Source organism: Hippoglossus stenolepis, chromosome 3, assembly GCF_022539355.2.
Source record: "Hippoglossus stenolepis isolate QCI-W04-F060 chromosome 3, HSTE1.2, whole genome shotgun sequence".
NCBI lineage: Eukaryota > Metazoa > Chordata > Actinopteri > Pleuronectiformes > Pleuronectidae > Hippoglossus > Hippoglossus stenolepis.
In genome coordinates, this window is record NC_061485.1 from 3,950,683 (window position 1) to 3,963,270 (window position 12,588).

The following is a 12,588-nucleotide window of genomic DNA, read 5'->3' on the forward strand; positions in this document are numbered from 1 at the left end:
TGCACTGAGACTCAGCTGCTTTTGTTTTAGACGCAGAACACTTAACAATCAACTATTCTATTGACACAAGAAAAACATTTGAATCTGGTGTGGGAATTTTATGACCCTCATATTGCATTTGTTATGAAAAACCATAAATCAATGTCTGGATATAATGTACGTGGAGTTAATCGGAGTATTTTCTTATTTATCTTCCTTCTTAATCAATGCACACAGTGGTGTTGTTAACGTGCTAATGTTTGGCAGATATCACATAAAGCCTTCTACACAAAATTCAAATGAGAATACCTGAACGTCCGTCATGAATCAAACTGAATACATTTGAAATTTGACCTGATGGTGGAGAACAAACTATTTAATCAAATTTAACGGCAGTTTATTCCATAGCTGTTCAGAGAAAGATTCAGGGATTTACCACAACTGCTATAAAAACACTGGATTTCAGGAATCCTGATATCTACATCCAATTTTTTGCAATCAATCAATCTAATAATGTTGAGATATTGGACTATGGGAAAACTTTGTCCTGCTGGTGGCGCTATATTTATGAAAAGATTGAGCGTCTGGGCCTCATGAATATACATCCAATCTAATATTACTCAGATTAAACCAAAGTCGTGGACTAACCAAAGAGGTAAAAACAATGACACCATATAATCAGAATACAGATATAAGTATCGATAATCTATTTGCACCACAGTTCCATGTGTGAACCTCATAACTGTTCATGAAGTGATTCTGAATCTGGTTTGTCCAGTAATTCAAACGGTGTTGGATCATTTCAGAATGTGACTCCACCAAGAACTTCACAACAGCAGCAGAATGTTATCGTCTGATGCAATAAAAGTTTTAAGGCGTAGCAGCTGTGAGGCCGTCGCAGAGTGTAAAGTGCTCGGGGGGTGGGGGGAGTTGGATAAAGCTCAGATAAATAAACTTTGATAAGAACTTCAGTGGTGAGCAATGCTTGTAAAAAATGTGCTTTTTAAGGTCAGGTCCCAGTTAAAAATGTCCTGTGTTGTCGATATGAAACCATTTCATTAGTTAAACTTGGCTTCAGGAGCTCTTTTGCAGCGTTTTCCTAATTCCATCAGGTCTTTGTTAGGGTTGAGTCTTCAGAGAAGCCTTTTCATTTCCTAAAGTCCTTGCTCAGGCATTTTCCTCATTTTCAAAAGTCGGTCCTCGGCGCTGCCCCGTGGATTCAGCACAGACCTTGGCGGGAACAGATCACCTCTGTGCCAGTTATAATAGAGGACTCTGGTGTGTGTGTGCTAGCACTTGTGCTTTTTGTGTGTGTAGGTGTGTGTAGGTGTGTGTTCTAAATCATGTAAAATGTATTTAATACCCTCCCCCACCACTTTAAGGTGATTTATTGCCCCTGCAGCAACATGTAAACTGTCCAATCATCGCTCCGCACTATAGTGGACTGTATACGCGACGGAGAATGAAAACACTGAAGTTTAAAGATCAGCATTTACATTTAGAGAAACTATTCGCAGTGTCTTATTTTATTTCTCGTCTGTCTCACAGTGAAGATAAGGAGCCGCAGTGAAACAAACTTTATCAGTTTGTTGTCGAGCTTCAGCGACAGCAGGACTTTGGACGAGAAAAGATATTTCATCTTTCTGTTTTACTCCTATTATGATGATGCTTTAGTGATGCTGTCAGTCCCTTATTGTTGTATTTATTCGTAACTATAACTCTTCTTTCTCTCTCGGTCCTGCTGCTCTCTCGCTCTTTTGTTCCTAATAATTGTGTCTTCACAATTTTTTACTTTCCAGCCTCCTGCCCTCGGTTTTTCTTTATACCTCCATCTCTCACCGTATAAACTCCTTTATCCCAACTACACAGTTAAACAACGTTTTATATTTAATTCAAAGCAATAAGAGGCCTCAGCCTGTGTATGGAAATGATATTCACAGGAGATATTAAAGCCTGTGCAGATAAATAATGTATAAACACCCTGACGTCAGCGTCCTCAGATCCTCCCAGCTGCCACCGCTCGGAGCAGATCCCAGAAGACGCCCCAGGGATGAAGCGATGTGTGACTGAGGCTCAGCTAACGTTCTCACTGCGTTACAAATTAATGGCTGCTTCACAACCTCTGCTTATATTTAGAGTTTTTTTACCTTTTGAGTGTTTAGCCCGATACACTTAAAGTAAAGTTGAGTAATTTATCACTTTTACTGACGGACATCTGCGAGTAAAACGAGTCCCTGACAAGTGTCCCTGGCACATGGACTATGAATAAAGATGGCTGACGCATTTCCTCTTCCTCCCACTGTACAAAAATGAGGCCAAAATAACACTAACACAAATATTAGTGTGATAAAAACAACATAAAAGTTTGCCTTTAAATTTGGTCCATGTCCCATCCACTAACATGGAGGAGGGACAGTTTATTAGATATCCTGTAGCCTGGGGATGATCAAGACGTTTTGGGGAGCTGTCATGACGTTCATTTTATTTTACAGTCTTTGCCATCGCACTTTTCAACTCTATATATTCAAAACAACAATAGAATTAAGTTATGAAAATTCAAAATGGAGATATTAAGGTTTTTTTTCTTTCCTTGTGCTAATATATTATCTATAATCAACCGAATTCCTTTTCAAAAACAAACAATTCAAATCCCATTATGATGTTTAAAATCAGTCAAACACAAAACTAATCTGAAAAAAAAATTGTATATACTAGTCAATAAATATAAAAAACAAGTTATTATCTCTGAAATTCATCGGAACATAAGAAAGTATCACGTTAGAATGAATGTCTTCAGTGATAAACATCACATTGTTCACTGAGCGGAGAGAAGACATGGAGGACATGGAGGACATTGAGAGCGGTAACAAAATCGCAGGGTGGATCTTTAAACACAGAAGCCGCCGCGCTCTCCGGATGCTTCCCCGCTCGTAAACACCGGGTGCAACAAACAGCTTGTTGCCAAATAATGAGTGGACGCGGCAGCGAGCAGCAATAAAGAGCCGTGTGCCGGAGGAAAGTGCTTTTTTTACTGCTCGGCCCTCGGTTCAGTCTGCAGCGCGTTACGCCTCGTCATGAAGAGACGGCCATTCTCTACGTGTCCTCACATTCACTTCATTATCACACCGAGGCAGAGGGAGACGCCGCCGGTCGTTAGAGACGTTGTAGCTCCGCATTTTACATGAAAATGAAGAAATTAGGAAAAAAGATGAAGATGAAATTCGACATCGCAGGCGTCTTTGCATCGGCCTATTTAGAAAACGCATTGACGGGAGAAGGGAGACGAAACATCTGGTGCCTTGAGGTTTGTCAGACGGTGTCACAAGTGTGATGTAAGCAGATTACAGCAGTCAATTAGATTCATTAGTGAGAGCAGATTACATCGGAGAATCCCATGAAGCTCATTTATTTCAGATTTTCCATCTGTTTTTTTTCCCCTTCATTTAATTAGCAAACGTGACACGAGAGAGACGAACGTGTGTTGCACAGTGTGTGTATTTTCACAGCTTAAAGAAACACGAGGTGGAGGAAAGATGCGGTTGTTTGCATCATCTTTGACGTTGTCACCGTTTCAAGCGGTGAAACTTAACTGTCCCGAACTGTTCAGATCCGTTGTTAGAATCCCGAGTGACAAAGGTTTAAATAGGTGGATCTCTCTTTGGCCAACCAACCCCAGGATTCACTCCATCCTGGTGACGAAGCTAACGAGCTAGCTACGCGGGTGGTTGAGCTGCAGTAAGTGCGGCCAATCAAAGTACGGAGCGATGCAGATAGGACGGTGACACAAGAGTAAAAAATGACTCATTATATTTAACCAAAAGCTCCATCTCCAGCTCTGAGTTTATTAAACATGAGGTAAAACTAAAAACCTGTTTAGCACAGCTGAAGCAGAAACACTAGCTGTTACACATTGACTCTCCTATTTAAAAATGTTTTAATCGGCACTCGAGAAATTGTATTTCCTATAAAAGATATGAGACAGCGAATGATCTGAGGACTCTGGACACTTGAACACAACAACATCGAAGCTTTTGAAAGTAGGCAGATAAAAAGGAGGAGTGTGCAGATAAGAGGTGAAGAGGGAGGTGATGGGAGAAGAAGAAAAGAGTGAGAGGAAGAGCGTTAGCGGGAGGGATGACGACAAAGGAGAGAGCAACAGGTGAAGGAGAAGATTGAAAGGAAGAGGAGAAGAGAGCAGAAAATCAAGAGAAGTCAAACGAGAAGAAAATTAGATTTTTTTTTTAAAAACAGGTCAAAGTGAAAGGAAGATATGAGAACCCGTCGTTTAAAGTCTCTTCTTCAGTAATGTTTATATTTCAACGCTAACACGCGTTCGTATCAGACGATTTTACGATGGTCCCGAGCAGAGGGAGGATTTCACCCGTCAGCACAGACAATGGGAGGTGACTCGTCAGATCAACACATTCAAATTGCCTCCCTGTGATTTCCTGTCGTCCTGACACAAAGCGCCGCTGTTAATCGTCGGTGGCGTTAAGAGCGAAGCCGTCATTCATTATGTAACGCTGTGTTTGAAGAGGGTTTCACCGCTGTTCGTCTCGTTTGTCTCACACTTGAAGTTCACATGACAACCGGACTTCCTGCTCTCAACCTGTCACAATGACGCCCGTCAGGACGGCCGAGCTCGCTGGAGGTGCATCGCTCGATATTATCTCCTCTTCCTTTTCTTCCTTTCCCTCGTTCTATTCTCCTTCTTCTGTTTTCCCTTTTCGACCTCGGCCTCCAACACTTTTGTTTAATTTCCACCGGATCTCAGGCGTTTATGAGGTCGAATAAAACTAATCACACAGTTAAAAATCCGGCTGATTATTTATAAAGGCATCGGTTGTTCTTGTTCACAGCAGAGAAAATCATTGTCGTCTGGGCTGTGGGTTCATTGAGTCTCCTAATGGAGTTTTCTTAATTAAAAATAGGAAATTAAGCCTCTTTCCCACTCGTCAAAAAACCAGCAACACCCACTAACATCTTGCTTTTGTCCTGGATGCAATCAGCTTTGACTCCTGGGTCAAACGACTCCAAACAGCAGAGATGGAAACAAGACACCTGCGTGAACGTGCTAATTTATTTTAATTTCATTTTGACGATGAAGCTAGCGATGAGAATAGGCCGAGCGTTTAAAAGCTGTGAGCCAGGTGTAGAGTTCAGTTCATCTTGTAACACCTGGGAACAGTTGGACCGAGGCTGAGAAGAGTAAAACGAGGGCAGAAGGGAAACGAACGAAGAACAAAGTGGACATGACGGGTAAGAGGGAATGAAACGTAAGATATTTCTGATGCAAAGAATCAGACCTGTTTGACGTCACATTACTTTATAACCTTTACTGAACCTCTGGGACCGGCTGCAGCTGCTGATGTTCACGTCTGCTCGGTGCAGCGTTTGTACTTCCTGTGCAGCTCCTGCATCAGACTCAAAACAAGCTTAACACCTTCTCTGCTGCTGCCGACCACAACCCTCAGTATAACAAATGATCCTCTTCCTCCTCCTCCTCTTCCTCCTCCCCATAGAATAGACCTCCTTTCCTGGCAGTCCATTTTTTACTCCTGACTTTTCTGGGTCGGCTCTGCAGCTCAGGAGCTCACCAGGGACCTCGCTCCTCCTCTCGTTCCCCCCCCCCCTCTCTTTCTCCTCTATAACTCATGCCTCTGACACATGAATCCGCCCTTTTCATGTCACCGTGGCCACATTCACGAGGATAGAAATCTTTACACGTCTTTGTTTAAAATCTTTTCATTAAAAAAATAAAACGACTATTGTACCGTCCCGACCTATTCTTCTGTCCTTCCTGCGCTGGACGTCCTCGTGCTTTGACGGCAGGAATGAAGACGGAGGGATGACAGAGGGAAGATAAGGGCGGTGAGGGTTGAAGGAAGGACGATGCGAGAGAAAGGAAATGTAAGGGTGATGAGCAAAGACAGAGTCATTTTTTATTTTTTCCATTCTCACTTCCTCCCTCCCTCCTTCCAGCCTCCTTCACCTCCATCACTCTTCCCTCCCATCCCTCCATCTCCCCCTCTATGCCCGGTTGATGTATGATTGATGCTGCTTTCCTTTTCTATTTCTAACAGCCTCTTTCCAGCCCTTTCCTTTCTTCTCTCGTCACTCCACCTCAGCTTCCTCCTCCCATCTCCTCCCCTCCGTCCGTCCGTCCTTCCTTCCTTCCTTCCCTCCCTCCCTCCCTTCGCTTCCACCTAATTCGTGGAAGATTAATGTTCCAGTTCCTCCCACAACAAGTGACATCTCATTACCGTTTGCGGCTATTTCGATGCCGTCGTACCTGATGCGTGTTCATACGTCACACAGTCGTTTAGCCGACACTCTCGTAACTTATTGATCTACAAACAGTCTCAGTGTCTTTGGGGGGGAACTTGGCTTCTGGAGGAAACTTTGACGTTTGTCTCAGTTAGAAACTTGACCCTCAGCCTTCGTAGACCACATGCACCTCACGCAGGTTTTCCACTAATTCAACCGTGCAATAGTCATTTTCTATCCGTGCAATTTCATTTCATATGTGTGCAATGCTGCTGTACACTGTTTAGATTGTATGTATTATTTTAAATTTTTTACATTTCCTTGTTTTTAAATTGTAAATGTACTTATTCATTACTTTTACCGAGTGTCTATTTTTAATATCCCCTTTGTAACACGGCTAATTTCCCCACGGTGCAACTAATAAACCGAAATCTAACAGTATGAACAATTTCGTGTGGATGCAAATAAATATTAAAATCTTTTTTCTTTCCTTGTGTGAATATTTAAACTACGAACAGAGAAGTGAACAAAATATAATCCAAGTTTGTCTCCTGTTCTGCTCGTATATATTTAGAGGTTATATTTTAATTGAAGAAACAAGCCAGAACAAGAGACGGGGGGGGAAATTCCTCCTTAAATCACTTAAATATTATTTATTATAAAATATTTATAAATCTATACATTTGCTTCCTTGTATTTTTTTAAGTACACTGTAGTTGAAGTATCATATGATGTATTGTGAAGTGGGATTTGTAATGAATTGATAATGTCAGTGTACTGAAGTGTAAATAAAAGCACAGTAAGTATATGGTATATGGTAAATATATTATAGGGAAAGTATAGTAACTACTGTAAGTTTATAAACATAAAAAATTACTTATATTAATGTGTGAGTGTAGATACTTGAGTATTTTCATTGTGTGAAACTTGAACTCTTCCTTGCAGATGCACTTGTCGTGAGTCAACACTTCATGGAGAAATCACACAAATCACTGTGAGGAGCGTGAACAACTCTTCAACAAGCTCATAAATCACTTGTACAAAGTGCAGATTATTGTGTTGGCAGTTTGAATTGTGTGCAGCTGAGTCCGTGACACGAAGACGCGAGTCTGCAGCGCTGACTCCGGACGGGATTCACAGAAGGAGGGTCAGTCACCTGGAGACCCTGAGGAGTTTCACGATTAGTGACAGAGACGTGAGAGACAGATCTACTGTTCAGGCTTCTGCTGCAGCTCCACGTATTTAAATGAAAAAAATATTTGTACAATCTTCTAAGAAGTGTTTGCATGATACTTTATTTTTTTGCAATTTAAGATCGCTCTGTGATTGGGACTCAGCACATGAGAATAATTGTATAGGTCCGAGCAGCTAAAAACACAAGTAAACATCTTCTTGGACTATTTGTATTGCCCCTGTCTGTGTGTGTATGTACAAAATAACTCAACAACACATAATTGGATTTTCACCAAATTTGTTGTGACTATTTCTTGAAAGTGTTTCACCGGATGATTTACTTTTGGAGCTGATCGGTCAAAGGGCAACAAAATAATGTGCAAAACGACACATTTTCCAAGATAAATAATAAAGAGACAATATAAAGCTTATGTCGATCCGGAAGTTATCCTGCAAAAATGCATTTGTGGAGGAATCTCTGCATCTTATTGGACGATAGACTCAACGAGTTTGGATTGAAAAAGGATTTATGATCAAGAGGAAGGAATGACGTCATCATGACTTCACATGAAGTTAAAACATTATTAAGTCATGTAGTGTAGTAATACGTTAATGTTTGCAAGCAAATTATTGTCAGCATTCTCTGATTAAAGTATAAAGCACATGCACAGGTTGTGATTTTCCCTTTTGATGCTTTTTTATTTCTTACTTATTCTACGTCGGCAAGCAGCTCTGTGAACAGGCAGGAAACAGGTTCAAATAAAATGCAGCAACTGGTTTCCTATTTCATTTCTGAACTGGAAAACTTCTCCTTTTAAGCATCGACCTCACCACTTAACTTTAAAATCCTCAGCTGACGAGCATGAGTAGACATATGTGATCTGGCAGTTATCAAGAAGCCTTCTGGGAAATGTCGGAAAAAAAACGTTACCAGAGGTGGAAGAACAGAAGATCTGAGGGACGGTAAATAATGTCTGGAAAACACGACACTACTGTGAACGTGTGTGCGTGCGAGTGAGTTTCTGCTTTAAACACAGTGGACGCTGGACGTTGTTTTGAGATGGATGAGAACAATTAATTTGTCAGGTTTTACATTTACTGTGTGATGCAGGAGAATCACCTCAGCTGTCAGTCTGACGCCTGAGCCGCTATAACACATGTGTAACTGTGTGTGTGTGTGTGTAACTGTGTGTGTGTGTGTGTGTGTGTGTAACGTGTGTGTGGGTTGATCGTGTGCGAGACGAGAGGAAAAATAACAGCAAACTCAAATTCAGGTCAGAGGGAGAGATGTGAGGAGACAGTAAAAAAAAAAAAAGACAAAGAAATGAAAAGAGAAAGTGATTAAAGCCCAATTTAAAGTGGAAAGACGGAGTTAACCTGCAAACAGGATTATGAGACCACAGAGTGACGAGAGGACGGAGAGAGAGAGTGGAAAGCTCGGCCGAGAGACAATGAGACAGGGCGGGGGGGAGAGAGAGAGAATTAACCTGCAATCAGGCCTCTGTTTAGCTGCAGTCAGCCACAATCAGCAGCCATATTAGCATTTAATTAGACTGAGAGCCACAAACCCCGGCCTGCCGCTCCGCTCTGATTACCTCACACACTGCTTTCACATGTGTGTGTGTGTGTGTGCGCGTCTGGAAACACACGTTTGTATTTGTGAACGTACAAATGGGCGTTTAAAGGGCTTTTGATTTTGATTGGTTTTGTTTCGCGTGGACACGCCCAGAATTACATGGACAGGTTGGAATCCTGAGTGTGTAAAAAGAAGGATTCACACCTCACACCTTCTGACCGCCCAGCGTGCAGCCCCTCATCACGCTCCTCTGTTTGGCCTCAGTCAACACAAACATGAACCTTGGAATCGCAAGAAGCTTTGGTGAGGATGTGTCTATGTGGTTTAACACTGAGACGCCTCAACATCACTGGGATCCAGTTTCAGAGGGAAATTTAAGTAACAAAAACCATTGAATCGATATATGATTCCAGACAATGAAACAAACACAACGAAAGTCAAATGAACGGCGTTTTAAAAACTGCATGAATCTCAGAATTGAAACACCTATTTTGTGCTTTTGAAGCCAGAATCGAAGTCCTGCTTATGCAGCATTAAATATAAAATTTAAAAACCAAACTTATCAGTGAACGTGTGGTGATGTGAAACAAACTAACTAAGAACCTCTGGACATTCTCAGGAGAAACTGCATGTGAGAAGGCAAATGTCCGAGTACACTTACATACACATAAAACATTTCATATTTCTTATTCCTTTTGTGGTAACACCACTTGACATTTTCAGGCTCTTTCAGTCTCATCTTTTGTAAAAAAAAAATCAAACCTACGTCCGCCTGATTCATGCTTTTTAAAATAAGTTTTTGAAACATTTTTGAATTTCTAATTTAGCAACACTAGCCTCCATTTCTGGCTCTATTGTCCTGTCATCTGTTGTCAATCAACGTGTTTATTCATAAAAACATCAAATTGCTGAATTGTCTTTATACTTGATTGTTTTTAACAGGACTTGCTGCTACTTGTTTTTCCAGAGGTACTCGTATACTTGTACTTATATAGGCCTTCACTCATAATACCCGTTATCTTGTACTTCAGAACAATCCGGTACCAACGTTTTCCAGCATGTACACTTGGAATCATATGACGGGAAATAAGCAGCAATGTAGTGAATAAAAATAGTTCAGATTAAAATATGTTACATCATCGGATGCTTTCGATTCGAGGAAATATTTGATCTCATCAAAGAAGAACTGACATAACCTCAGGTGTGCAGCGAAAAAACATGGAATCTGATTCTACCATAGTTTTTTAGATAGTCAAGTAAGTATAGACACACATGTGGATACACACACACACACACACACACACACACACACACACACACACACACAGAGAGATCTATTTAATCTATTTAAATCCGAACACTATAGACGGACATGTGACTCCTTGTCCCGGTTTATCACATCATATCTCAATGTTATCAACTAACACATATTTTCACTCGCATTTAATCTTCAGAATCACATATGAATCATTTTCCCTATAAAACCTCAGGTCAGTGAAAAATCTGCAGTTTTCCAGTCTGGTTCCGTCCAGGAAGCAACATATTTTCATTTTAATGACAAAATAATCAAATCATCACTTTTCAGAAGCTGCAGCCAGAGAATGTTTGTCTTTTTCTCTACTGGCTTCCGTCCACAAACCCAAACCGCTGACGATTCATATTCTCTGGGTTGATTCATCCATTAATTAGTTAATTGTTTTGAGCTCTAAATGATGTTGGCAGGACCCAGAGGATCAAACACTTACTTGGGTTAAACATCATTAAATAGAAATGCCAATTGTGCATATTGGGGTAAGAATGTGTCTTCGTGAACGTGAACGCTACACAATGTTTTTACAGGACGTGTGTGTTTTGCAATGTGATTCACCGAGTGTGACTCTCATGCTGCCTGACAGGTGACAAATGTCGTGCTGCGTGTCCCATGTTTTATGTATGGCCTCTCAATCCTGTTGTGGTTGTGTGCATGTGTGTGTGCATGTGTGTGTCATTCCCACTCACCCCCATCATCCTCGTCGAAAGAGTTCATGCAGGGGAAGTAGATGGCGAGGGCCTCGAAGGACGCCGACAGGCTGATGCGGCTCTGCGATCTCTCCATGTACAGGCCCGCCGTCGGGCCCGGGTCGGCCGGCTTGGCCAAGCGCGGCTGGGCATTCTTCACGCGGAGTACGGCGCGCGGCGTCTTGGATGGCTGTCAGCTGCCCCCAACGGCAGATCCACCTCACCCCGAAAAGAAGAGTCGCGCAAGAAACCCCAAGATTCTCACACCGACCGAAATCGGCGCGAAAACTTTCTCGCGGTGAAAGTGGCGGGAAAAGTTGACGTCAAAGAGCGATTTGGATGTTGATGCATCAGATGAGATGTAATTTCCACTGGTGCAGAATCATCCTAGAAATAAAACTGGGCACCAAGATATGTTTCTGTTTGGTTCACGGTGTTTTTCAACTGAATATTTATCTATGGCTTTGTGTAGCTGAGTGATACCTCCCTCCTGCTGTCATCCCTTCTCTAGTTTGTGGATTCTTGTTTTGCTTCCGTTCTCAGGCAGATGCTGGTGCGCATCCTCCTCTTCATCCCCGTCTCCTCCTCAGAAGTCTGATGGACTTCCTGACGTCTGAATCTTACCTGCGTCTTTACGCCGATAAGAAACCTTATCTCGTCTTTTTTGGTTTCACGGCGAAACTCCCCGAACTCTGCATGTCAATCCTTCGTCCTCCACCTTCTGATTGCTCTGGTCGTTCTTCAGATCCTGGCGGAGGAAGGACGGAGGATGGGAGGAGACGCTGCTGGTGGTAGAGGTGATGTTGACGCCCCGCTCGAAAACGTGTTGCTCTCAGACTGAATCAAAGCTTCTCGTTGGCGTCTGACAGCGCTGTCGTTTCCTCGTGCACCGACACAGCAGAGGAGCAGAGAACCTGACTTTCAAACCCCCGGGGGACGGCAGCTGCAGGAGCTGCTGCAAATCTGCTGCTTCTCCGAGCCCCGAGCATCAGTTGCAGGAACAAATGCAACTGAGGGGCAATCTGTTGCTTCTGCTTTGAACTGTATCGCAGGTGATGCTCTGCTGCTGCTGCTGGTGTTGTTGTTGTGAATGGTCTCAATGTTGAGTTGTTGTCAACGACGTTTCCTCTGTCCTCTGTTGCCGTGCCGATGCTCGGCTGACTGTCTGCTCCCGAGACGGGAAAGGACAGAGAGAGAGAGAGAGGGAGAGAGAGAGAGAGAGAGCGAGAGATGATGAGAGCGTGTAAGAGAGAGAGAGAGAGAGAGAGGAGGCTGCACTGTTTTTACCAGCTTGTGTCTGACTGGACTCATTCACTCGCTCCAGAGTGAGTGAGAGAGGAAGCGAAGGAGAGGAGGAGGGAGGATGGAGAGCAGACTGTTGCTGGCAGTGCGGCCAATCAAAATGGGGATGAGGGAATATGGGTGTGGCTTGGGGGAAGTGGAAGTGGAGCGGAGCACGGCAAGTTTACAACGTCTCTCTCCCTTCGTCTCTCTCCCTTCGTCTCTCTCCCTTCGTCTCTCCTTCGTCTCTCTCTCTCTCTGCCCACTTCCTTGTGGCTCTCTTTTCAAACAAGGATCTTAAGAAATACAAACAC

At 42.7% G+C, this 12,588-nt stretch overlaps 1 protein-coding gene across 1 annotated transcript in view; it reads right to left on the reverse strand.

Annotated features, from left to right (window-relative positions):
* Positions 1-12,231, reverse strand: part of rims4 (regulating synaptic membrane exocytosis 4) — a 36,024-nt gene extending 23,793 nt beyond the window's left edge. Inside the window, exon 1 of the mRNA XM_035151175.2 lies at positions 10,994-12,231. Within this exon, the coding sequence (XP_035007066.1) occupies positions 10,994-11,090 (97 nt within the window). The 5' untranslated portion in view covers positions 11,091-12,231. The remainder of the gene's footprint in view (positions 1-10,993) is intronic.
* Between the last annotated feature and the right edge of the window lie 357 nt (positions 12,232-12,588).